The sequence below is a fragment of the Callorhinchus milii genome, unplaced genomic scaffold (genome assembly GCF_018977255.1).
Source record: "Callorhinchus milii isolate IMCB2004 unplaced genomic scaffold, IMCB_Cmil_1.0 Scaffold1, whole genome shotgun sequence".
NCBI classification, from domain to species: Eukaryota; Metazoa; Chordata; class Chondrichthyes; order Chimaeriformes; family Callorhinchidae; genus Callorhinchus; species Callorhinchus milii.
In genome coordinates, this window is record NW_024704742.1 from 124,162,049 (window position 1) to 124,187,925 (window position 25,877).

Genomic DNA, 25,877 nt, shown 5'->3' on the forward strand with positions numbered 1-25,877 from the left:
CATTATGGCTTCTACATTTTAAAGCAGGAATCTGGTACAGGCTGCGGCAATCAGTATCAGTCTGATGTAAGTAGCTATACAGTAATTACCATCTTATTGATATTGAAGTATCAGTCTGATGTAAGTAGCTATACAGTAATTACCATCTTATTGATATTGAAGACATCTCAATTCAACATTGCAATAAAAAGAGCCATTGAATAAGTACTGCAATGTGTTGGGAAACTCACCTGACAATTCAAGGTACTAAGTTTTTAAAAGGGTCAGTATATTTGGGCAATATTTCCAAGTAAATGATAGCAATGTCTTTTATAGATGGAAGAAAAGGAACACCTGGATGTGTCATTTATATTTCTGGACTGAAAGTTTCCATGTAGAAGCCCATGTATTGCAAGTCAAAGACAATTTTGTAATATTGTATAAACAGTGCTCAGTTATAAAAAGTTATAACCTCAAACTACTCAAACGAAGAAAGAAAATGACTACTCAATTCAATGTTATTTTTTTAATATATATATATTTACACAATGACATTCAAATGAAGTAGTTTTTCCTCTATGCAGATAGGTTTGTATAAGGAACACTTTCACAGAAAGTCTGACATGTTGAGAATCTTTTGGATGAATATTCAGTAATTTTATTTCATATTATCAAACAGTTGCAGTGAGAAACCATAATTTCAGGTAGTATGAAAAAGCTGTAAACAATTTTACATCTTTGTGGTTTCCCACAAATATCTCCATAAAGACACTTTTATGGCTATTTACGTTACTGCAAAAAAACTATTACATTTACTGACAGAGTCACTAAACAATGTGCAGTTGTTCCTTCTGCAGGTTAAAAAATAAATCAAGCCATTTGCTTTTTTAAAAAAAAAGAAAGTCAACAGTACTTTAATAATTGTGTAACCAATGCACAATATAAGACTTCTGCCAAATTAAATGTTTTATATTTTAGTTAATCAAAAGGTCTTTATGGGCTGTGCAACTGAAGGTGTATGGTGTGCTACATTGAAAATCTTCTGTGGAAATGAAAGGTGAAAGTGGAAATCTTTGAAAAGGGAAAAAACATCACTTCTTTGGTCATTATTTAGTAGGGACTGCTATTGACAATAATTCCTTTTGTCAGTGACTGCATTCAAATGCTTCTCACACAAAGGATCATGTTAAACTCCCACAAGCAACACAATGTAATCGCGAGTATGCATAATTCATTGTCAGGGCATTTCTTACAGATTGGTGCTTTTCAGATGATGATAGTGGTGTTCCAGGGTGGGGTGAGGAGTGGCAGGGAGAGAAAAAGACGACAATGCCAATAAATAAGTGTTGAATTTAGATACCTTATTTGTCAAACATAGCCTTCAACTGTAGCTAGGCCACATTACACCAGGAATCAACTTTTTTTGGTGGGGGGGGAGGCTTTTCAGTCTATTTTCTTGGAAGCTGTAATCATTAGAAAATGGAAATAAGAAAGGAGACAAGCGATTAAGATATTTTCCATTATGAATTTAAATTTGTATTGAAAGTTTCCTTTAGTACAAGGTCAGGCTCAACAATTTTTGTTAACCCAAATTTGCAAAAATTACCAAAACAGTTGCTCCCATTACTTTATAACATTTCAGATTACATTTTTCAGGCGGTGGGGGGGGGGGGGAGAGAGAGGAAATACATCATCTTTCAGTCCTCATTTTGACAGAAGCCATCTAGAGGCTTTCATTAACAGTGGATATTGGATCCTAAACCTACAGATTGTTTCTACCTGTGCAACTGTGATATTTTGAAATAAATAATAGTATCTCCTACTTTCCTGAGAAAAATATAGTTCCATTAGTATTTCCTGTGATTACAGCCAGCACAGAGACATATGGACTTCTTTCTCCAGTAAGTCAAAGGTCAGGATCATTTTTCTTAACATCCTGATGCAATTCTGCAGAGGAAACTCACATTACAAGTGACACATCCCATTATTTCTTTAACACAAGCTTTTAATCAACTACAAAGGACAAACAGTGACTCAAAAGGCACATGAGTAACATAGCTGCTCTAGCTGGAGTCTGTAAACAAAGTTTGTCTTTGGGTTTTGATTGATTAGAGAACAGACCCAAAGTCTGTGCATTTCCTCAGCAGTTAGAACAGGCTTAGAATAGGCCAGGCCATATACAATACACAGTAAACCCATCTATCCTGCTTCAGGATCATTCCGAGGATTCCTGGGTTGAAGTAGTATACCCCAGGTAACTTCTTGTTAAATAAAGCAAAAAGGCAGATAGCATACACATACTATATTTTGCAAAACAAAGTTAGTATGGTAGTGTAAGCAAACAGTACATAATATTAGTAAACAACCTTTGTCCAGGCCCTCCCATACACAAATTTTGGAGTAAATTTGCCATGTAACAGTCGGTATTTTTTTAAAAAAAAACTGTACAACAGATTTTGATTGTGTTGGTAGGTTACCAAAAGTAGGAAGTCTGCATGATCTTGATCTGCTAAGGGCCTGGTGACCATCTGCATGTTTTGGATGTGAAAGGCCACAGTGTAAGGTCAAAGTCACAGAGGTTAGACTCCATCATACTTCTGCAAGGCCTCCTCTAACTTCTCAGTCACCTTCTGGTAAAACTGGATCTGTTGCTGAAGAAACTGTTGCATCTGTGCCTTGAAGTCCGAGACACGGATTTGATGAAAATGGTGAATCTCTGCCAATGTGGCAAATGAAATAGTGTCACAGCGTTCCCGGACCCCACCGGACTGATTCAGTTCTATCTTGCCTTCTTCTACATGCCGTTGGCTCTCCTTTACTTTGGTCAGAGCACCTGCCACAAATATAAAGCAGTCAGTTAGTCAGAAGAACTCACATGGAGTACAAGTTGCTCACCAAAATCCAATTATTACTAAAGTGCCTATATATTAGGTATAATAATTCTTACATTGGATAAGTCTTTCACATTGAGAGGATGTCCCTAAGTGCTTCACAGGATTTTCTGTAAAGTGTTACGACTGTCAGCGATTTTATCAAAACTTAATTATGAAAGATTTGGGTTTATATTTATAAAGAAACTACTTGTTACAAATGGAAAGAATCATTTGGATAAAAATAGACCAAAATAAACTTCAACCCTTTGTTGATAGAATCTCTCTTCACTTTTTCAAACAGTGGAATATTTCACACCCATCTGAACAGGCAGACAGAACCTCAGTTTACCAACTCATCCAAAGGACGGCACCTCCAACAATGCAGCGCTCCCCCATCAATGTATTGGAGTGTCAACCTAGTCTCGGAATTGAAAGACCGGCATGGGCCTTGAACCCACAAACCTTCTTACTTAAGAGGGAAAAGTTCTTTGAACTGAGCCAGGCTGAAAGTAGTGGCTAAACTGTGTTTGCAAGTGCAATTTTGCACTGAAAGACAGCTGCAGTGATCGGGACCCAACATCTACACCTTTATTTCCCTCTTAACATAACATATAGGAGCAGGAGTAGGCCATTCGGCCCTTCGAGCCTGCCCCGCCATTCAATCATGGCTGATCTTCTAATCTAACTCCAGCTAATAACCTGACCCTGCCTTATCCCCATATCCCTTAATCCCTTTTGCAATAAGAAATCTATCTATCTCAGTCTTGAATATGTTCAAGGACTGAGCGTCAACAGCCCTTTGGGGTAGTGAGTTCCATACATTCACCACCCTTTGAGTGAAGAAGTTCTTCCTCAACTCAGTGCGAAAGGGCTGCCTCTGATTTTAAGGTTGTGACCCCTGGTTTTAGTTTCTCCAACCAGGGGAAACAATCTCCCACTATCTACTCTATCATGCCCTTTGATGATCTTATAGGTTTCTATAAGATCCCCTCTAATTCTTCTATATTCTAGAGAATATAGGCCCAAATTGGTCAGCCTATCCTCGTAACTCATCCCCTTCATCCCTGGCACTAACCTAGTAAATCTACGCTGCACCCTCTCCAAGGCAAGTACATCCTTCCTTAAATAAGGAGACCAAAACTGGACACAGTATTCCAGGTGTGGTCTCACCAGGGCCCTACACAGTTGCAGCAAGACTTCCCTACTCTTATACTCTAATCCTTTCATAATGAATGCTAACATACCGTTCGCCTTCCTAATTGCTGCTGCACCTGCAGACTAACTTTCTGTGATTGGTGTACAAGGACACCCAAGTCCCTCTGGACGCTAACACATTCCAATCTCTCCCCTTCTAAAAAATAACCCGCTCTACTGTTTTTGCTACCTAGGTGGATGACTTCGCACTTCCCTACATTATACTTCATCTGCCACCTACCTGCCCAATCACCTAACCTATCTATGTCTCGCTGCATTTTTTTAATGTCATCCTCTGTGTTGACACTTCCTCCTAGTTTTGTGTCATCCGCGAATTTAGATATATTAACTTTGATGTCCTCATCTAGATCGTTGGTAGATGGTAAATATCTGAGGTCCAAGGACTGATCCTTGTGGCACTCCACTAGTCACATCCCGCCAATCTGAAAAGGACCCATTTATCCCTACTCTTTGTTTCCTACCCATTAACCATTCCTCAATCCACGTTAATATGCTCCCCCCAATTCCATGGGCCCTTATTTTTTGGACTAATCTTTTATGCGGCACCTTATCGAATGCCTTCTGGAAGTCCAAATAGACCACATCCACTGATTCACCCTTATCTAGTTTACTGGAAATGTCCTCAAAAATCTCTATGAGATTTGTCAAACATGACTTCCCTTTTGTAAAGCCATGTTGACTTGGCCTAATTATATTGTGCTCCTCCAAATACTGCACTACCACATCCTTAATCAACGATTCTAAAATGTTTCCTATCACTGATGTGAGAATCACTGACCTGTAGTTCCCCATCTTTTCCTTTCCACCTTTTTTAAATAATGGTGTGACATTTGCAATCTTCCAATCCATGGGGACTGTTCCAGAATCCAAGGAATTTTGGAAGATCAGACATAAGGCCTCCACTATCTCATAAGCTACCTCTTTTAAAACCCTGGAATGCAAGCCATCCGGACCAGGGGATTTTTCACCTTTTAGTGCTAACAGTTTCCCTAGCACCAATTCTCTACTCATGAAAATTTCCCTAAGTTGCTCCCTGTCCTTATCCCTTTGGTGCATCTCTATTGTTGGCAGACTTGTTGTGTCTTCTAATGTGAAGACAGATGCAAAGTACCCATTTAGGGACTCTGCCATGTCCTTGTCCCCCATTACAACTTCTCCCGTCGCTGACTGTAGTGGACCTACATTTACTCTCACTAGGCTATTCCTCTTAATATATTTGTAAAATCTTTTACAATCAGACTTAATGTTCCTAGCCTCATACTCCTTTTTCTTGCTCTTAATGAGTTTTTTAGTTTTATTTTGCTGGTTCCTAAAACTCTCCCAATCTTCAGATTTGCTGCTTTTCTTGGCAGTTTTATAAGCCTTTTCTTTTAATTTGACTCTTTCCCTAACTGCTCTAGTTAACTGCGGATGACCTCCCCGTCCTAACTCAATCACCTACGTTTCCTTTACTCATACTACAGCAAGGCTCTAGCCTTTTTTTTGGAGGGCAAGTAAACAAATGTTTGGGTGTCTCCTCCTTTATCTAGCAATACATTTCAAGCACAAAGTTGGGGGATACTCAATAATTTTAAACCAGTTCCTTATTTTCTGTAATGAAACAGCAAAGAATATTTCTTGTTGGCAATAAACTCCAGCACCAGTTGGCAGGACGGTCCAGCCAAGAAATTTAAGAAATAACCTTCCACTTTTGGTAAAGGGACTAATAAGCCACAAAATATTCAGAAACAGAAGATAAAAATATGCAGAGGCTTGGGAGGAAAAACAAGTTGCCAATTTATTTTTCCACGATAAAGCATCTTCCTGTTCCTCGAAATGTTCATTACTTTAAGCCTGGTCTACAAGAGGTTGTGCTAGTAAACACAGAAAGATTTTAATTAACACTCTACTGACATGGTTAACATTATGATCTAGTGACCCCCGCTCCTCCATCCCTCCATCCCCACGAAGATCATTCGACTAAATACCAGAGTAAATTCTCAGTAGTTTCCTCATGGACCCATGGGTGAAAATGAATTATCAGTCACTTTCACTTAAATGCACAGATTGCATCTCACACAGTGATCTGAATTGCAAAAAAATTTTTTTCTCTTGAAACCCCAAGAGCATTTGTTTATTCTAAAATGTTAAAATGCTCACATCAAGATGAAAACATTCTAATAATTGGCCTGAGATGATGATCTCAGTTTTCTCAGGAAAGTTATATATTTAATTATCACAGTTTGGATTCTGTTCTTGTGTTTTATCGGGAAGGAGTGGGGGTTAAAAACAAATGTAAAAATCCCTGCCACTCACTGCCCACAAAGTCTCATTCTTAAACAGACAGAATATGTATTTGACATCAGGGGAGGAGCGGGGTAGGCCATTGCAGACTATGTAGCCAGTCCCAAAGCTTAAAGAAAACATAAAAACACAGTAAAAAATAGAAGCCTATGGTATAAAAGGGACAGTGGCAGCATGGATCCAGAACTGGCTGGGAGACAGAAAGCAGAGAGGTGTGGTGAATGGCTGCTTTTCTGACTGGAGGGAAGTGTACAGTGGCATCCCCCAGGGATCGATATTAGGACCACTGCTCTTCTTAATATACATAAATGATCTGGACTTGGGTATAGCAAGTAGCATTTCCAAGTTTGCTGACGACACAAAGTTAGGTAGGGTGGTAAACAGTGAGAAGGATAGTAGCCAACTGCAGGAAGACATAGACAGAATGGTAAAATGGGCAGACACATGGCAGATGAGTTTCAGTGTGGAGAAATGTGAGGTACCGCATTTTGGAAGAAAGAATGAGGGGCAGCAATATAGGCTGGTAATACAATCTTAAGTGGGGGGTGAAGAGCAGAAAGACCTGGGGTTTCAGGTAAATGAATCCTTGAAGGTGGCAGGATAGGTAGATAAAGCTGTAAAAAGGGCATATGGGATACTAGGCTTTATAAATAGGGGCCGAGAGTACAAGAGTCAGGAGGTTATGATTAACCTGTATAAAACACTGGTTAGGCCTCAGTTAGAATACTGCGCCCAGTTCTGGGCACCACACTATAGGAAGGATGTTAAGGCATTGGAAAGGGTGCAGAGGAGATTTACGAGGATGGTACCAGGAATGAGGACCTTGATTATGAGGAAAGGCTACAGAGGTTAGGATTATCCTCATTGGAGCAGAGAAGGTTACGAGGAGACCTAATAGAGGTCTTCAAAATCATGAGGGGATTTGATAGGTTAAAAAGGGAAAAACTGTTTCCACTGGTGGGTGTGTCGGTGACTTGAGGTCACAGATTTAAAAAAGTTTCTAAAAGCAGAGGGGAGGCGAGAAGAAATTTTTTCACACAGCGAATTGTTCGAATCTGGAATGCATTGCCTGAAAGGGTGGTGGAGGCCGATTCGGTAACAACTTTTAAAAACGCGGTGGATGGGTATTTGAGGAGCACGGGTTTGCAGGGTTATGGGGAAAGGGCTGGGGAGTTGGATTGACATTACATTGCTCTTTTCAAAGAGCCGGCATAGACTCGATGGGCCGAATGGCCTCTTTTTGTGCTGTACGATTCTTTGATTATACGAAGGGCAATAGCACAAAAATGACCTGCAGGAATTTTCTCTTTATGTATATTGTCCACTTTTCCTGCTGAGCCAGAAATATTCCTCCTATCCTTTGCCTCTCTCCATTTAAAATGACTGATCGGTTTCCATTTACTATGCTGAGTGCAGCAATTACTGCACGGTAACTACTGTACCAAGATGAAAAGGAAAGCTTTTAGAACAATCATGCTGCTCTTGCTTTCACATTTTACTGTACTGGAACATTCTATTCTCATCTCGTTGTTGTTTACAATGCACAACTAGATTTGTATACCTAACATTGACAATAATAAAAATAGTTTTTCCTCATGGGAGCCATAACAATATTATGATCATTTGCAGTTTCCTTTTTATATAACTAGAATATAGTTTCTGCAAGCAGGCCATGTTCCCTAGGATATGGACAATGAACTTTTCAGAATTAGAACAACAACTGATATATGGATTTATATAGCGCCCTCCATGCCGGACGGCGTCTTAGCTTTTAGTGCATACATGACCTATGATTAGCAATTGAACCAATGAGCTGGACATCATCTATCAGATCAAATAGTCCCTGAAGGTAATCAATCATACAACAGAAGTTGGTAAATATTTCAAACAGAACTGAGATTTAATAGTAATTAGATTTATAGTAATTAACTTTACCAGATTAACTGAAGTTATAAAATAAAAATGATAGATTAAAACAATATTGAAAGTAAATGAAGAATTCAAATCCTTGCTTTTATGTTCTTAGTCCTTTTCAGTCATAATAAAGTTTAAAAGCAGTGCTTTTAAATGTGGATATACAATTTCGGAAGGCAAATCAGTTTTACACAGGTCAGGCTTGTAGAGCTACTCGATAGAGTTGCTTTTGCAGTGTCTTCACAAAGAGTAACTTGGGAAATATGAAAATATTGGCCTTTATCAGATGGACAAGGTGGGGGAAAAATTTAAATATCTTGGAACCGGATGCCTGATGTATATGGAAACTAGTCACCATGCTTAAGAGCATCAGAACCAAACAGATTTCCAAGTGTCCTATGCATACATGAAAATTCCAGAGATATTTATTGGAATAGAGCTCTATCCCTGGAGGGACACATCCTGCTTACGCAACTCCAGAAAGTATTACACGCGGGATGGCAAGAGCCAAGGGTTGGGGACCCCAGAGTGTGCATGCTGGGGTCTAACCAGCTAAAACTACATAAACTTGCCACTGAGAGCACTGCCTGGCAAGCTTTCCCAATGCTTTGGCTTGCAGGGTAAACAGGAGCCGAGTGGGAAGAGTTCCTGTTTCCAGGGACTGTTCTGTCCTTCCAAATCCCGCCAATGAGCCAGCATGGCTGTACTGTCATAGCAGTGCCCTGGAATACTGTAGACCCATCAGCAACTGGACTACCAAGACTGCCACAGAACCCTGGCTCAATTCTGACATCCCGCTTTTAAATATGTCACCTTGGAGCAAGTTCAGCTCTAAGGAAACCCCACTTACCTCTCCCAAGGAGGATAGGCACTTTGTCTATCATTCAGTAGTTGGCAGGTACCAGAAATTCCCTGCGAGCTACCTGAGGGGCAATACAGCTTAGCATGAAATGCATGATAGTATTGCCATCATCTTCCTACCTGTAGCTCAAACACACATCCCTTTCCATTGAGCGATCGTTCCTCCAGTTGGAGGTGCAACAACAACAACGAGATTACATTTGTATGGCGCCTTTCACGTCGGGAGGACGTCTCAAGGCGCTGGGCAGAGTACAGCATTTCAGACTTGAGCTGGGGTCGGGGGGGGGGGGTCGGGGGTGGCCGATGGCATGGTTGAAGAGGAGGGTCTTGAAACAGGACTTGAAGGAGGATAAGGAGAGGGCAAGGCGGAGTGACTGGTGGAATGGAGTTTCAGAGGTTGGGGGCAGAGTGGCTGAAGGCTCTCCCGCCAATGGTGGGGCGGGGGACGTGGAGCAGGCCAGAGCTGGCTGAGCGGAGCTTTGGCAGCAGCTGCTTACCTCTGCAACAACAACAACAACAAGATTCCATTTATAAAGCGCCTTTCACGTCAGGAGGACGTCCCAAGGCGCTGCACAGTTGGGTCATGACCCGAGCAGGGGGGAAATGGTCAGGGTGAGGGGAGGGAAGGGAGGGAGCGAGGAGGGGGGAAATGGTCAGGGTGAGGGGAGGGAAGGGAGGGAGCGAGGAGGGGGAAGAGAGTCGAGAGGGGAGCTGAAGGCACGGTCAAAGAGAAAGGTCTTGAGACCGGCCTTGAAGGAGGAAAGGGAGGAAGCAAGGCGAAGGCACTGGGGGATGGAGTTCCAGAGCCTGGGGGCTGAGAGGCTGTTGCAAACCAATCAAGGTGGATTCCAAGTGCTGGATATATAAACGCAAATTCACAAGCTCAGATTTCAGGTAACGCCTTCCAGCAGCTATCATCCCAAGCCTCAGAGTTTCCTCATCAGCTATCTGACCAGACATTCTGCCTCCAGCATAGCGAGAGGACCTTTACAGGACAACTTGCAACATGCCAGTTACCTTGATGTTCGAGGTCCAAGTCTAATGCTGATAGCAGTATTACTCAGCACCAGCTGCTTAATTCAGGTCCTCATGTGTGGGGCCTTGGTAAATAGACATGCCCGCTCTGAAGCCAACTCTACCTCAGTGGCAGGTCACTGTGTTTGCCACAAATCAACCTCATTGCTTGATCGTGGACTTTACAAATGGTACTGGAGGAAGTCCCTCTACTGCATCCCTAGGATTTCAGATCCACAAGGAGGACTGTTTGCATACAGGTCTTAGTTATATGACGCAAACTTGACTTCCACTGGAACCCTGCTTTTCTTGAAGAGAGATGAGCACAAATAGAATGCCCCTCCCCCATTCTCTATGCAGTCCTTCAGGACTGTGTCCATGTTGAAATTGGTGTCCACCACAATCTCAGGTACAGATAAGAATCAACAATTGGGACTGACAGCCCTTGTATCTTCCAATCAAAACCCTTGATGTCTTCTCTTGAGCCGTGCAAAATGACAATTCTGCACTTGGGGGCACCCACCAACATATCCCACTGGGTGGACCAGTGCTCATGATGGCGGGTACAGTGCAAAAGGTCCCCAGACGATTCCACCAGCAGCACAACATCTATCGTCAGTAGACAGAAGCACCGTAATCCTGTTAGAAAGGCCTGGAACAGATACAATAAGTCCGCCCCTCAATGCTGTCCAACACATCATTGATGAATACGTTGAACAGGATAAGTGACAATAGGCAGACCTGCCTACACCCCCAACTTTCAAGAGGGATGGGCTCACTGTCGACCCTTACATGATCTTAGAGGTAAAGATTATGCAGTGTACTTTATGTGCAGTCAGTGTATTAAAAGGCATTTTGTAAGGGAACTTTACAAGATCCTAAGCCACATTTACCATACATGCACCAACCAAAAAATCTGGAATCTGATATTCCAGCATAAAGAACACAAGATAAACATTGCTTGCATTATCTGAATTTTCCTCATCAGAGACACATTGACAAATAGCTGTTGAGTTACTATAATACAACTATTGCATATATTCCATACTACAGGTTTACTTAAATTATAATCAAATCTGCCTCAACTGTAAATCCTACATACAGGAACAGGAGTATGCACTTCATCCAAACATGCTTGTTCCATTCTTTTATTAGTTCATGAGAATTCTAACTTTAATAATAAAATGCTTACATTTTATAGCACCTACACATAAAAATGCCTCAAAGCACTTCACAGGGAATTATTGTCAAATACAGTAACTATGTATCTCCATGCAAATATGGCAGCCAATTTGTGCAAAGCAAGGTCCCAAAAACAGTCATACAGTGAATGCCCAATTTTATTTGGGAGTTGATGGCCAGGACACGAGATAAGGCAATATATCAAATGCAACGATTATAATTTATTATTTAAGGACTGTCAAACTTGGGTATGGAACTAAAACACAAACAGTTAAACTGAGCCACAGTGCCATCTGCAATTATCCCTCTTGAAAGTACTTTACCATCAATGAGCCTAAATGGGGCTCAACCCCCACATCCAACTTTTCTCCAGTTTGGGCTAGGAATGTTGCGGCTAGAGAGGGGCGTGTAATGGGACGTGAAGTCAATGGAGTTTACCAGTCGATGAGTTGAGTGAGCGGGAGTTGGATCCAGTGCTGGGACACATGCACACACAATGCACATAAAAAGACACATCACACACTCTGCAGTCTTCAACAAAGTGCAGTCAGGATGTAAAAGGAGAATGCAGCTCAGCATAACCCAAGCACTCATTATCGCTGAAAAAGCAGCAAATCTACTAACACTATATGTACTGTACTAACTGTATGTAAAACACAAACAAAATCATTCATGAAGCACAGCTACTTTCATTAAAAAATAATGTACAAAAAATCACTTCACTAAAGTTAGCCTGAAATATTTAATGCGTAAAGTGAACTATAATCTTAAGGAAAAATGTCTTTCACACACCTACATGATCACACATGGAATGCAAGTATTGCAATCTTTCCTCCATTCTTAAAAGCATAAATGATAAGTGCAGAGCTTTTTGCTCATGCTGACCACTGGAAAGGAACATAACATTAAACACTTACACATCTTTCTTTTAAATTTGAGAACTTTTCCTCCTATAGTTTTGAGAACTTTTTTTAAAATCTTTAATTCCAGTAGATATCTTCAAAGGAGAAGCCATTTGAAAGGATTCAACTAATGTCCAATTCATAACACAGATTCTCTTCTGCACTCAGTAGCTCTCTAATACCCTTAGTCCCTCGTGCTATGGAGTTCATTGCAATTATACTGCAGAGCGATTCTACAGCATTAGCACAACAAACATTGTTTAAAGTTTGTAATTTTAATTTTTAGAGTTCCTTTAATACCTCTACCTCCAAGAATAAGAGTTTACATTGTATTTGTTACTGGAAGCTCTGAAAAGTCCTCTTTAAGTGGGGGTTGCTGCCTCAGTTACCAGCCACTAAAGTTGAAGCAACTTCTGCTACAGTGCTAAATAAATGCAGTCATGACAAGGTTTTACCAATAATGAGCTCCTTATTAAGTATTTATTCTGTCTTAAAGAACTGTTAAGATTTCAGCAGCGAACTGCCATCAAATATATTTTAAACGTACAAAGCGGTTCACTTAAGGTTATGCTTGTGAAAACTAGCTGTTGGAAGGGTTTTCAGCAGCAATGTAAACATAGTGCACTCCCCATTCATGTGATAAACAAGCTAGCACTATACCAAAGTGCATTCTAACAGCCTGGACTGTATCCTTAACTGTAGTGTAATGTATGGAAGTAATGACAAATTTTAACTTCTCAAGTCTCCCCCTATGCAAAATCAGTTGCCCATGAGTTTTCTTTGTCCAGGAGGTTCAAAATCGAATAGAATGATATTACAAATATAATTTACATTTATATGTCAAAAAGTCATCTCAGAGAGCTCAAAACTACTGGCTTGGCACATGAGCTGGAGAAGGGAGCTAAAGGGGTGGGGAGGAGAAAGATGACCGAAGGTGTAGTCAAAGAGGTGCGTCTTGAGATAGACCCTGAATGAAGGAAGGGAGGGAGTGAGCTGGAGGGACTGCGGGATGGAATACCAAGAGCGGGGCACAAAGGCTGAAAGCACTGGTGGGGCTGTTAAGGTGCAGACACAAAGCAGACTAGTGTTTGCTGAGTGAAGAGTGCAGGTCAGGTCAATAGGGTTGAAGGTAGGATGTGGTGAGACCAGGGAGGGATTTGAAAGTGAGAAGCTACTCTTGAATTTAAAGGAGCTAAGAAAGGATAGGGCTCGTGGATTCTGCCTCAGGAGAGGAGATTGGCTGGAGAGTTTGCAATTTTATTTCAGGTTTCACAGATAGATGTTCTGTTAAAAAAAACTCTTTTAATGCCTACTGGGCAGTCTATATTTTTTCAATGCTTTTCCAATTTAATCAAATTACCATAATATTCCTGAATATATAGACCTGAAGTAAGAGAGCCAGTTTCCCCACACATAATTAGACAGAGAATATACAACAAAAAGCAATGAATTACATTTAAATAATACTTGCATTTGATATAGTGCCTAATCAATTCTTTGAGACATCTCAAAGAGCTTCACAAGATATTTTGTAAAGTGGATTGAATGTGTAATTTGTGGGTGAAACGCAAATTAATATCGCATGGGTAGTCTGATCTGAGAATTAGCAAATTATTTTAGAGCTAAGGCAAGATATAAATCATTTCCCAAAATTCCTTTTCTGATTCTGTAATTAAAGCTAAGTTTAATTACTTTGAGAACTAAACTAGTGCACAGATTGAGAGTGAATTTAGTATGTCACTGTGAAATTGCCCCTTCACATCACCATCTGTTCTCAATTGTGATCTCATTCAGTACTTCTATTTCATGAAAGAGTCATCCCATGTCCTATAAAAACTGAAGCCCCCCCCCCCCTTCCCCCGACAATAGGCTGTTTTTTGTTTGCCAAGTAAATGTGTAAATATGTTCTAGCCAAGAAACTACAGTATTTTGATTATTGAAAGACAAGTTTCAACCGATTTAACCCTGTTAAATACAGAAACACCTTAATATAAGGCCTTTAGGTTCAACTAACAAAACGGCACTCAAAGGTTTTGTTAATTTTCCCCATACAGGGTCTCATCTGCATAGTGTTGATTAAAATGAAAGAAAACATACTCATCTAAATACTGTATATGTGGGATAATTGGAGCCTCATCATGCTAAACATTCAACAACATATAGAACCGCAGGTCAATTATCTTAACTGGAAAGAACACAATGTGAGCATTTAGAAGATATTACATCAGCAATCTGACTCAGCAGCTTGCTTTCACAGCATCAGCTGATTTCAGCTGTGGCTCTCACACTCAATTGTGTAAGGCAAACTCAAAGTGTGCCATACAAAATGCACACATTGCTGATATTAGACATATTAGACTTTTTGCAATTGAGGTTAAGATTTGCAGGTAATGGGGAGCCGAATACTTCTCCACCTAAGAGTACGCAGTGTCAATATTATACGTCTAAATTCTAGTACAATGCAGACCAATGCAGGTTTCACATTTCCCCTACATTCTGCCCTTATAGCAAGCCTTAACCATAATTTCAAGAAAAGTATTGCCTACTATACAATTATGACTTTTTCCCCCCCATTTCCCACACCATTCATCCTTAGTACCACTGAAATTGTTTTGCCGTTGAACCGCATTGGGTTGGCAGTCCAAACAACTAGTTTCACTTAACCCTCAGAGACAGAAAGTAATGAACTGCGTAATGTAGGAAAGTGAATGAAACTCCTGAAATTATCATGCAAACAGGTAAATGCAGTGTTACAAATTACTGCACTGTAGCATAATTTGATCTCAGCGTTCAAACCATAAAAATATTTGTATTTAATATAGCTTCTTTGTTGAAACATCTCATCGAACCACTTACAACTCCCACTATTCCCTGTCTGAGACCTTCCAATCCTCCTTATAGTACTGAGACCATGCCAATTAAAGTCACCATTTATTATCTGTCTGTGTTCAGAGTGTGCTGTCCCTCCTCAACATCTCTGCAACCTTGGGTCATCATTCCATAATCTTTTGTCATCTCTCTTCTTTGGCACTGTTCTCTTACTGTTCTCAAGGTCTTCACTACACTACATTTCTTCCAACAGGTTTCCATCTGGTACTCACAGATCTTCTCCACCTGCTTCCTCCTAGTAACATCATCCACAACCATGGAGTCAATTTCAAAATGTTTGCAGATGCAATGTGTGCCTTAGTTACCTCATATTTGTTAGGCATTTCACAATGTTTTCACCCTATGTAGAACAAGTGCAGTATTGGCTCTTCAAATTATTTTGAAGTAGTGACTTATGTAATTAAATACAAGTTAATCTGCACTAACAACATCCTACAAACAGCAGATATCATCTTGAATTATAAAATCAACTTCTAAAACAAAGGGAAAGTGCTAACAGTAGCATCACATGATTTTTTAAAAAAAAATCTATCTGGTTAAGTGAAATTAGCATCCATTGGAGTTAACAAAGAGTTAACTGCAACTGACCATGTGAGATGAACCAGATTTAAACCCAGATCAATGACATGAAAGCATACTCTAGGAAGTAATTACTACAAACAGTCCAACAATCACTTGCTTCCACAACAAATCAGACATCCAAAATCAACTTTGTGGAAGCTCTATTTTATGTGCATCATAAGTATTAAAATAATTAAAGATAACCACATCAGTGTTTCACAATAATGATTACTGGAAATTTCACAACTAAGCTTCCTCTTAGATTCAAGTCAGTTTAGTTTCTCCTCCCCCATCCCCAAATTCAATGCAACCTGCTGACATCTAAATTTTATCTTTCATTTGTTACACTTTTTGGGCCGATTCTCAACTTCTGCCAAAATACAATACAATTTACATGATGGAAAGAAATCTCAACACACTTTATCCTGCTACATCATACATTACTCGAGAGATACGTTACTGGCATGAAAGACCAGTTGACAGCTTCTACAAAACTCATTCCAATCATCATAATCCATTCATAACGTATACAGCAAAAAACGAGAGAAGGCCATTGCCCAACAACCTACTTAATAATAATTCTTGCATTTAATATAGCATTTTTGCATTTTTCACATCTTCGAGACATCTCAAAGCGCTTCACAGAATATATTGTAAAGTTAATTGACTGTATATTTGTGGGAGAAAATATCCTGGCGATGGATCATATTAAAGAAATGTCATCTCATCTCTAGACCAACTTGATGCATTTTACATTAAAAAAACCCTATAATTCCGCTCTCATTTTTCAAGTTAAATTGCTTGCTTGCATCAAACACATCTATGCCTCTAATCACTTTAATGACCAGAGGCATAGTTGTTTTAGATGCAAGTCATGTCCCCCTTCAAACTTTAAATGATAACTTTTTCAGCTCTACAAACTGCAACACATAACCATGATAAATGTAATGTTGTTTCTTGACATATAGGAAGAGTGCACACAATGAGTTAATTAACACTTTAAAAAATGCAAATCTTACACCTTGAAACGTTTTTTGTATGAATATTCAAAAATATTTTAATAGTACTACACCATGACAAGATGATTTTGGTTAAGAAGCCAACACATTTTTAAATAATTTGCAATATAGTTTATAATTTCAACTGCAACACGAGATGCAATGGGGAGGGGGGGAAAAGGTACTATTGAATTGTAAAGCTTTTTAATGCCTAAACTGTACATCCCATATTAATAGGAATGTTGCCACTTCAAAAAATTGATTCTTAGTGGTTTAGTGATGACCACAATAAAATTTTATTTTATTGACAAAAGTTATTAGGAAATGCTTTTTGAAAAACGGTAACTAGTGTGCGGAACAAACTATCAGCGCAGGTGATGGAACAAGGAACTGCAATATAAAAAGACTTAGAAAAAACTGGACAAGTTCCTAATTAAAATAATTTACTGGATCTTAAGATTAATTTTGATGAAGAAAGCCCTTCGACCCATTTGATCTTATTCTTCCAGAATATGACTCAAACGCCCTGGCCTCAAACCTTCCTGATCACCTGTTTCATTTATTAATTACCCTGTTCTGAAATTGCCTTTTGCAACTCGAAAATAACATCCTCTTGTCCTCACTACCTTTTGTGCATCTAAAAGTATAAAACATCAGCTGATTTTTAAAATCCTTTTTAAAATATTAAAAATCCTTGTTTTCAAATCCCTTCATGCCCTGGCACCTGCCTACCTCTCCAACCTGCTTACCCCGCAACCTCCACTCGTCTGCTTTCTGATTTCCCTCGTGCCCTCCGGTTCCACCTTTGGTGGCCGTGCCTTCAGCCATTATGTCCCGAAACTCTGGCACACTCCTCCTCTATCCCTCCGCCTTGCGCCTTTCTTCCCCATCTTCAGGGCGTGCCTGAAGACCTTCCTATTCAACTGTACCTACGGTCACCACCCCCTTCCCCCTGCTTGGCGTCATGCTCCACCTCTCACGCACTCCTGGGCCCTACCCTGTGTGAGGGGCACTATATAAATGCAAGCTGTTGTTGATGAGATGTTTAAAAGGACACTAGGAAACATGGATGTGCAAATTAGATGGGATGGTTGCAATGGTCTGCTCATGTTTGAAACTGTTACGAGAGAAAAATAAATTGCAAGTGCTCACAGGATTGATAGTAAAATATATTTCTGCTGGATTTGAAATATTCAAAAAATCTTAATCTAAACAATGATTTATTTGTTGTGTGAAGTCATTACTCTACACTTTTTACACATAACTAAATGTTTTATCGATGAGCACATTTTAAACCACCTCATAAATTGTTTTTAAAAATTATTTAGGTTTTATGAAGTTGTAATCATTCTGGATATAATCACTAATCTAACCATAAAGACCATAATATTAATATATGAATTTTAAGCGTATACAGAGTCCAATTACGTAAAAATTAACTGATCCGTTCAGGGCTAGAATTAAAAATAGAATTTAAACATGAACAAGGCTTTCAATTAACATGCCATTTGCTCAAATCCCCATTCCAATCATCTCTCCCTTTTCCTCTTCTCCAGATAGTGAGCTATGCTGGGATACACTGCACTCTAAAACCAGACTGCCCTTTGGCATCTCACCTAAGTAGCCTTTCTTCAGGAATGAGCTTAGCCAACAAACATCAATGTTCAATTGACCATGAGGAATTGAGATCAATCCTGTTCTCTCTGGAATCCAGAGACAGAGGCCATGATTAGATATTTTGGAGTGAAACTTTGGCTAATTTTCTTCTACTAGTTCAAGGTCAAGACTTACAACACTGCCCATAGGATACAACTTGGAAGTCAGTTAACTCAGCACAGATCAGGTTCTTTCTATGGTTTAGCATCACATTATGATCCACTTTAACCAATGCCTTTATTCACTGCACCATTTGCAGAGACCCAATCCTTTAGATTTTAAGAATACAGAGCAATCAAATATATTTCCCAAACTGTGTTAAGTGTACAATACAGCTGCTTCAAAATACTTTTCTTTCCTGTCCACTACCATCAGCATTTTCCAGTGAACATAGTAAGCATCCTCAACAGAGTGAAACCTTGGGCAAGTTTCCTTACTCCACGCACCTGATAATAATCCCTCAAGAAAATAAAACAATAATAAATTGGTTACTTCAAAACCATAACTGTTTGTGGGACACTGCTGTAGGCAATTGTCTGCCACATTTCGCCCACAAATATACAGTCAATTCACTTTACAGTCTATTCTGTGAAGCTCTTTGAGACGTCTGGAAGACGTGAAAAGCGCTATATCAAATGCAAGGATTATTATTATTATTTAGGTTAAACAAAACGCAAGATACTACAGATGCTGGAAATCTGAAACAAAAAACAGAAGTCGCTGGAAACACTCAACAGGTCAGGCAGCATCTGTGTAGAAAGGAAAGTGAGTCAAAGTTTTGAGTCCATGACCTTCGTCAGAACTGGGGCATGTTGGGAGGGAGAAGCTTTTAAGGGATAACAGAGAGGGAGAAGGGGGGAGGCAGGGCAAGGAAGACAAAGGAGAAAATGGGGTAGAGAACAGGGGATGATGGGTTAGAGGTGTTAATGAAGCAAAACAAAGGGAGAGAATGATTGTAACAAAATAGGCAGACCAGAGAGTGAAAAGGTGTATCTGGGGCCAAGATGATGCTCCCAGACACAGAAGAGAGGAAGGGGGAAGGTGAACTGTTATGGTCTGAAATTGCATCTCAATTAATATTGAGGCCAGAGGGCCTTGGGAAGTCCTCCCGACGTGAAAGGCACTCTATAAATACAATCTTGTGGTTGTTGTTGTTGTTGTTGTTGTTGTAAGATCCCTAGCAGATAAATGAGGTGCTGTTCCTCAAGCTTGCACTGTGGCTCATTGGAACAGCGTAGGAGACCGTGGATGGAGAGGTCAGAGTGCGAGTGGGTGGAGAGTTGCAGTAGCCAAGGCATTTAGGCTATCCAGCTCGAGTCAATTCAGACCAAATGTTCAAGTTTCCCTAATCTATTATTTATTCTATATGCACACAGACCTGCAGGGATTAATTCAGCATGACATTAAATTACTCAGAATAATGACTGCTAAAAAGTACATTTATGTTTTGCTTCAGCACATGAGCAACAACCAAACATTTTTCTTAGCTACATGCAAGAAAGCTGATACATCTTTCTAATTAGGATTCATGGTTGAGAATATATGTCACACCCTATCTTCCTCCAACCAGACTTCCTTTTTACATATCTCAAAACAAATATCTATATACAATAAGATTACAACAACAAGATTATATTTGTATAACGCCTTTCACATCAGGAGGACGTCCCAAGGCGCTGGTCAGAGTACAGCATTTCAGACCCGAGCTGGGGTTGGCGGGTAAGGGAGGGGAAGGGGGGTGGCCGATGGCCAATGGCATATAATAAATGTAAAATGTTAATTTCTGCGCATCGGAACAAACAGTAAAACTTAGTTTGATCTTTTATTCAGTGAAAATCATCTTTTCTTTCTTTAAGGAATCTTGCTGAGAAATAAATTCTGAGGAATTGTGGGATCAAATGCAAGTATTAGTATTATTATCAATGGATTTTTTAACATGGATTTGGCATTTCACATAGCAAGATAGATCTACACAAACTTTTTTTAAAAAAAGGAATTTTTAAAATTATTTTGGTGACTTTTTAAAAATGTTTTTAAAATAAAAATCTTTATACAGCATAACACTAAATCACTCAGAATAATGACTGCCAATGTACTGAGTTTCCATGAAAAACAGTTTATATTATTCTATTGGCTATAAGAAAGTCACACCCTATTTTCCTCAAACCAGACTTCCTTTTTATGTATCTCAACACATCAGCAACCAAAACGAGGTTACTTTGGTTAATGCTATGCAATGTTTGATAAGATAATTTTAAAACTAACATTTCATCTTATAAACCTACCGCAATAGAGAAACAAAGAAATGATCTATTAGCAACATTAATTTCACCATGACCCAACAATATTGCCCTATAATAACATGCCCATGCTTATTCACTCCTTTCATACTTCCCACCCTAACTTTTCAAATGAACTCACCAGTCTCTCTAGATCTACCATCTATAATATCTAGCTAATCTAAAACTCTGCCGTCCACATGCTTACCTACACCAAATTCCATACACCCATCACCCCCATCATTGCCAGACCCTACTGGATCCCCGTCTCCAAACAGATCAACTTCAACGTTGTCACTCTAACATATAAATCCCAGTACAGTAGCATTCCATATCTTTATAATCTTCTCCTCATCGTCTGCTCGTCCCCTCCTCAGCCTGTGTGAGCAAACCCAGACAAACTCAGAACTGATGCACATCCCTCGTCTCCCGCAAGCTACCATCATTGGCCAAACCTTCAGCTACCGTGCACCTGAGCACTGAAACTCGTTGCCTCTACCCGTGTGTCTTACTCCTCCTCTATCCACCTTTAAATCCCTTCTAAAATCACATCTACATTACAGCTGACCTTAAATTCACACAGCTCTTTTGGATTTAAGGCTTTCCAAAATTTACCTGAGATCTGAACATTTGGAAAGATCCTTGAAAAGGCAATGAATCTGAAGAAGAAATTTACTTCATTTTGGTCAAGATCATAAGTGAAGGAAACAAGAGACAATGCAAGTAAAGTAAATTAATGTGATTCGCCCCTGATTAAGCTTATGAGTTTATATACAAAGTTTTTTTTATAGCTCCCACACTAACAGCACAATTACACAAATGATTCTAAGTTGGTGTAGAGCAGTTTTCTCACTGTATCAACATAATATAGTAAACTCCTGATAACTCATCACTCCAAGGGAAAAGGGCTCCATGACTAGTTATCCAGTAAACAAAAGGCAAAGTACTGCAGATGCTGGAAGTCTGGTATAAACACAGAAGTCGCTAGGAACATGTAGCAGGTCAGGGAGCATCCATGGAGAGAGGAAAATTAGTTACTGTTTCAGGTCAATGATCTTTTGTCCGAACTAGTATAAAGGTAATTGACCTGAAACGTTAACTCATTTTCCTCTCTCCATGGATGCTGCCGGCTCTGCTGCGTGTTCCCAGTGACTTCTGTGTTTATACTAGTTATTATCCCGTGGCTAGTTAGGCATAGATCCTCCCAGGCCACAAGGAGGCATTGTGACTGGTGCGAGTGCTTGGTAAAGATTGGGCACAGGTACTCAGATGCATCATAGATGCCTCTGGTCTATTGGAGGTCTGTGCCAGGACCTCCCACCCTAACCTGCCATGGCATTGTCCAATAGACCTGAGGCTTCTGGGATGCATCTGAGCAAACACACCAACCACTACCAGTCACAGGATAGGGTGGGCGGCCTCTGTGATGCAAGACACCATCTTATAGGGCGAGTTATCCGAAGTAAGTACTTCCAAGAATTTCTAGAATATGACTGGCTACATCTTAAGCTGAGTGACAAGTGAAGCAAAGTCCCTTATTAATATTTTGCATGGGAAGTTGCCACGTTATTAACAGCATGATTAGTTAAGTGGTAGTGACAAGTTAAGCCAGGATCTTTTTAGGAGGTACCATATAATATTTGTACCTGATATAATGACTAATTTTATGTCTCAAAATACTTCACAGGTAATCTCTGCCAAGTGTATTGATTGTGTTGCTATAATTGGTGATTGTCTCTTGAAGAGACTTTGATCACCACCGTGAAGTGAATGACTTTTTATGTGTAGGATTGCCAGCCATCACACCTCAGAGAAATGTCTTTCACATTTGTCTATTTTCCTGGGAACTACTCCAATACTGCAGTGAATTGTCAGCCTAGAGTATGAATTGGAAGACGCTATGTGGGGCTTGAATACACAACCTTCTGAACCAGAAGTGAAAGTTCTGCAAACTGAGCTGACACCCATATTTTGATATAAATATTTGTGTTTGGATTTTTGAATCCTAGAAGCAATAAAATATTGGGAAGCAATGGGAAGAGGTAGTGTCACAACATGCAAACTCCACTCTGGCTCCAGTACTAAGCAAGTTGTGAACTAAACTGTGAAAGGTCTCTGAGAACCACTTTTAGCTTTTGATGTAAATCAAGAGCCAACAGGACAACTGGTTCTTCATTAGTATTAATTGGTAACTAATTGATTTGAGTTCTAATTGGTATTCAGAAATTGGTGAAAGGTAATCTGTATTCATGTTACACTTCACTTGAGTTCAGTACACATTTGTACTGCAAGTCCAGCAGGTAATATTGTCAAAGCAGTATCAGCAGCATAAAAACATCATAACTGTACATCATAAATCACAACCTTAAACAAGTTTTAAATATTGTTCAGGAAGTCTATTGCATTTTTATCATTTAAGCAAATACGAGTACTTTTATATTTTTAAAAATTCTTCCTAAGATATTACTAAAGATTCTCAACTCTTCTGCCTCCACACTCTGGAACTCCATCCCACGGTCCCTTCGCCTCGCTTCCTCCCTCGCATCCTTCAAGGCCGGTCTCAAGACCCTTCTCTTCGACGTGCCTTTGGTCTCCCTCCCACCTCTCTGCCTTCCCTCACCCCTACACCACCCCTCCCCAATGCTCAGGCCCCAACATCTGACTGTTCAGCGCTTTGGGGTGTCCTCTCGACGTGAAAGGCGCGCTACAAATATAGTTTTGTTGTTGTTGTTCTAGTCAAGCTCAAACCAAACTTAAGTCACGAGTACTTGAAAATAATCTTCAATTGGTAACAACCTTAAACATTTAAATGTCATGCTTTTCCCTTACCCTTCCACCCACACATGAAGTGAACAAGTCATTACAAATACACCAGAGAATGCTTATTAACATTTAAGCAAGATAATGATAAACCATCCACATTAAGAATATATGCGCCCTAGACTCTTCATAATGAAATGGGAAAAGTAAAATTTCCACCCGACTTAAATATATTCAAATATATATTCAAGATTTGAATTCTGTTGTATACTTTCATCCATGATTTTCACCATATTCAACAAGTAGGAGATCTTTCATTATTTTAGCCACCTCTTGAAATGGACTACCAAAATACCTTTACTCTTAAAACTACAACACACTAATTCTAATAAATGAAATCTCCCAGTCAACTTTATATTCTGCAAAAGAACGACGTGCCCAATGGGTTTCCAATGAGTCATGAATCTAACGTGTAAAGCTTACAAACCCTAATTGGAACAGATAGGATAGGATACACTTCGCTTAACCACGTGCAAATATTAATATGTCGAACGGGGGAGGGGGGGGGGAACGAACCAATACCTTTCTGGACGTGGATAATATCGGGGAAATTGGCCAAGTGTCCCTGGTAAAGTGCTAATAAGTCCACGATTGGGTCCAGATCCTGTTTGGGTTGTTCTGCAAAAAGTTCACCTATGCCATCGTATGCGTCGCCGGTAAAAGCAATGGCACGGTTGAGTCCCACTGAAAAGGGCTGTTGATCCATCTCAAAAGCTTGACTGAGGATGCGGAAAGAGGTACCGACTTTCTGAAACTCCTTCTTGAAGCCCCCCGCTTGCTTCCTCCCAAACTCGTTGGCGGTGTGGCTCATCTGGAAAACGCTCTCGTCCATCTTTTTCGTGAAGGTTTTGAAGCCGTCGATCTTGCTCTCCACCTCCTGCAGGTCCAGGGGGTTCGGGGGGTTGCTGAGCGTCAGGAAGAAGTTGGCGCCGACCATCTCGTCCTTCTCGGATTTCCTCTTGCCCTGTTTCCAAGCTTTCTCGTCGCTGCAGGTGAGGAAGTGCTGGAAGACGTCGCAGCGGGACAGCACCGGGTGGCTGGTCATGTGGCTCATCCACAAGATGAGACCCTTCTTCCTCTTGGAGATGAAGTCCTCCTCGAACCTGCCGGTGGCCTGCTTCTCGGGGATGTGCGGCACCGAGATGACGGGGAACTTCTCGACCAGCCGGGCGTACAGCCAGTCGAAGTGCTTGTACCTGCGGTTCACCTGGACCTGGGTGTGAGTGGGCAGCAGCTTGTAGGAGATGTAGCTCTTGATGCCTTTGAACTTGGTCTGCTTGGTGGGGTCGTCGATGGTGCAGGCGAAGGGGTACGGGTTCTCCTGCCACTCGGGGCCGTGCGGACCCATCACCACGCAGATCTTGTCGCCGTCCTTCACGAAGCCCGACGCCTCGCCCAGGATGAAAGCCTCGCCGCCCGACTTGACGAAGGTGGAGAAGCGGTTCAGGTTCCTGCCGACCGTGGACGTGCTCTTGGCCGTGGCCGAGCCCCTGGTGGCCCCGGTGCTCACTTTGTACCGGCCCGTCCCGTCGAAATCCGAGTAGCCGCCGCCGCCTCCTCCTCCTCCTCCGCCGCCGCCGCCGCGACCGGACAGCGGCTCGTCCGCCACCGTCGAGTTGTCATCCCAGTCGTCGTCCCAGTCATCGTCGTCTCCGCTGCCCGAAGCCTGTTGCAGACCCCCGCTCTCCCCCCCGCCCCCGCCCAGGCCGTGCACGGCGGCAGAGGAAGGGGAGAAAGTGGAGACGCCGGGGAGGGACGGCAGCGAGAAGCCGCTCTGCGGCCGGAGCACCACCGGCCCCGAGCCCGAGTCGTGGTCGCCGGGTACATTGGCGTAGCGGGAGCTGGTGGGGAGGGGGGGGTCCCCGGGGCCGTGCGGCGGCGGCGGGGGCGGCGGCTGCTGCTGCTGCGGCGGCGGCGGCGGCTGTTGATGTTGTTGTTCCTGCTGCCGCAGGATCTGAACGTACGAGGCCGGGAAGAGGCCCCTCTCGCCCCGGCTGTTGACCCCCTCCAGCCAGCCCTCGATGTCGTGCTCGCTGTACACGGTCAGCACCTCGTTCTCCCGCACGGACACCTCCCCCACGTTCTCGCTCTGGAAGTCGTACAGAGCCCGAGCCTGGAGCGCCATCCCTGCCCTCCCTCCCGCCCCCCGGGCCCTGCCCTCCCGGCCCCCCGCCCCGGCCCTCCCGGCCCCGGAGCCTCCCGGCCCGCAGTGGCCGCGAACTGGACCACTTGTTGTGCCGCCGCCTCCTCCTCCTCCTCCTCTCGCCCCGGTCTCGCTGTCTCTCTCCCGCTGCTGCCCCTTTCAGGTCCTCTCGGTGCTGCTCTTGTTTTTTTTTGTCTCTCTCTTCTCTCTCTCTTTCACTCACTCTCTCTCTCTCTCTCTCTCTGGCCGGACACCCCTCCCTCACTCACTCTCTCTCTCTCTCTCTGGCCGGACACCCCTCCCTCCTT

General features: G+C 41.5%; 1 protein-coding gene across 1 annotated transcript; it reads right to left on the reverse strand.

Moving 5' to 3' along the window:
• Positions 1-490: 490 nt before the first annotated feature.
• LOC103177834 (sorting nexin-18) lies at positions 491-25,552 on the reverse strand. The gene is made up of 2 exons (XM_042335295.1): positions 23,949-25,552; positions 491-2,812 (listed from the first exon to the last, which is right to left on the reverse strand). The coding sequence occupies exons 1-2, from the start codon at positions 25,549-25,551 to the stop codon at positions 2,559-2,561; spliced, it is 1,857 nt and encodes a 618-aa protein (XP_042191229.1). The 5' UTR covers position 25,552; the 3' UTR covers positions 491-2,558.
• Positions 25,553-25,877: the final 325 nt, after the last annotated feature.

What these genes read in the sequence shown, in the direction of transcription:
- LOC103177834 (XM_042335295.1), bottom strand. Translation starts at nt 25,551, where the DNA reads ATGGCGCTCCAGGCTCGGGCTCTGTACGACTTCCAGAGCGAGAACGTG. An exon ending in TATTATCCACGTCCAGAAAG is followed by an intron (nt 2,813 to 23,948) that starts GTATTGGTTCGT and finishes TATTTGTGGCAG; the next exon opens with GTGCTCTGACCAAAGTAAAG.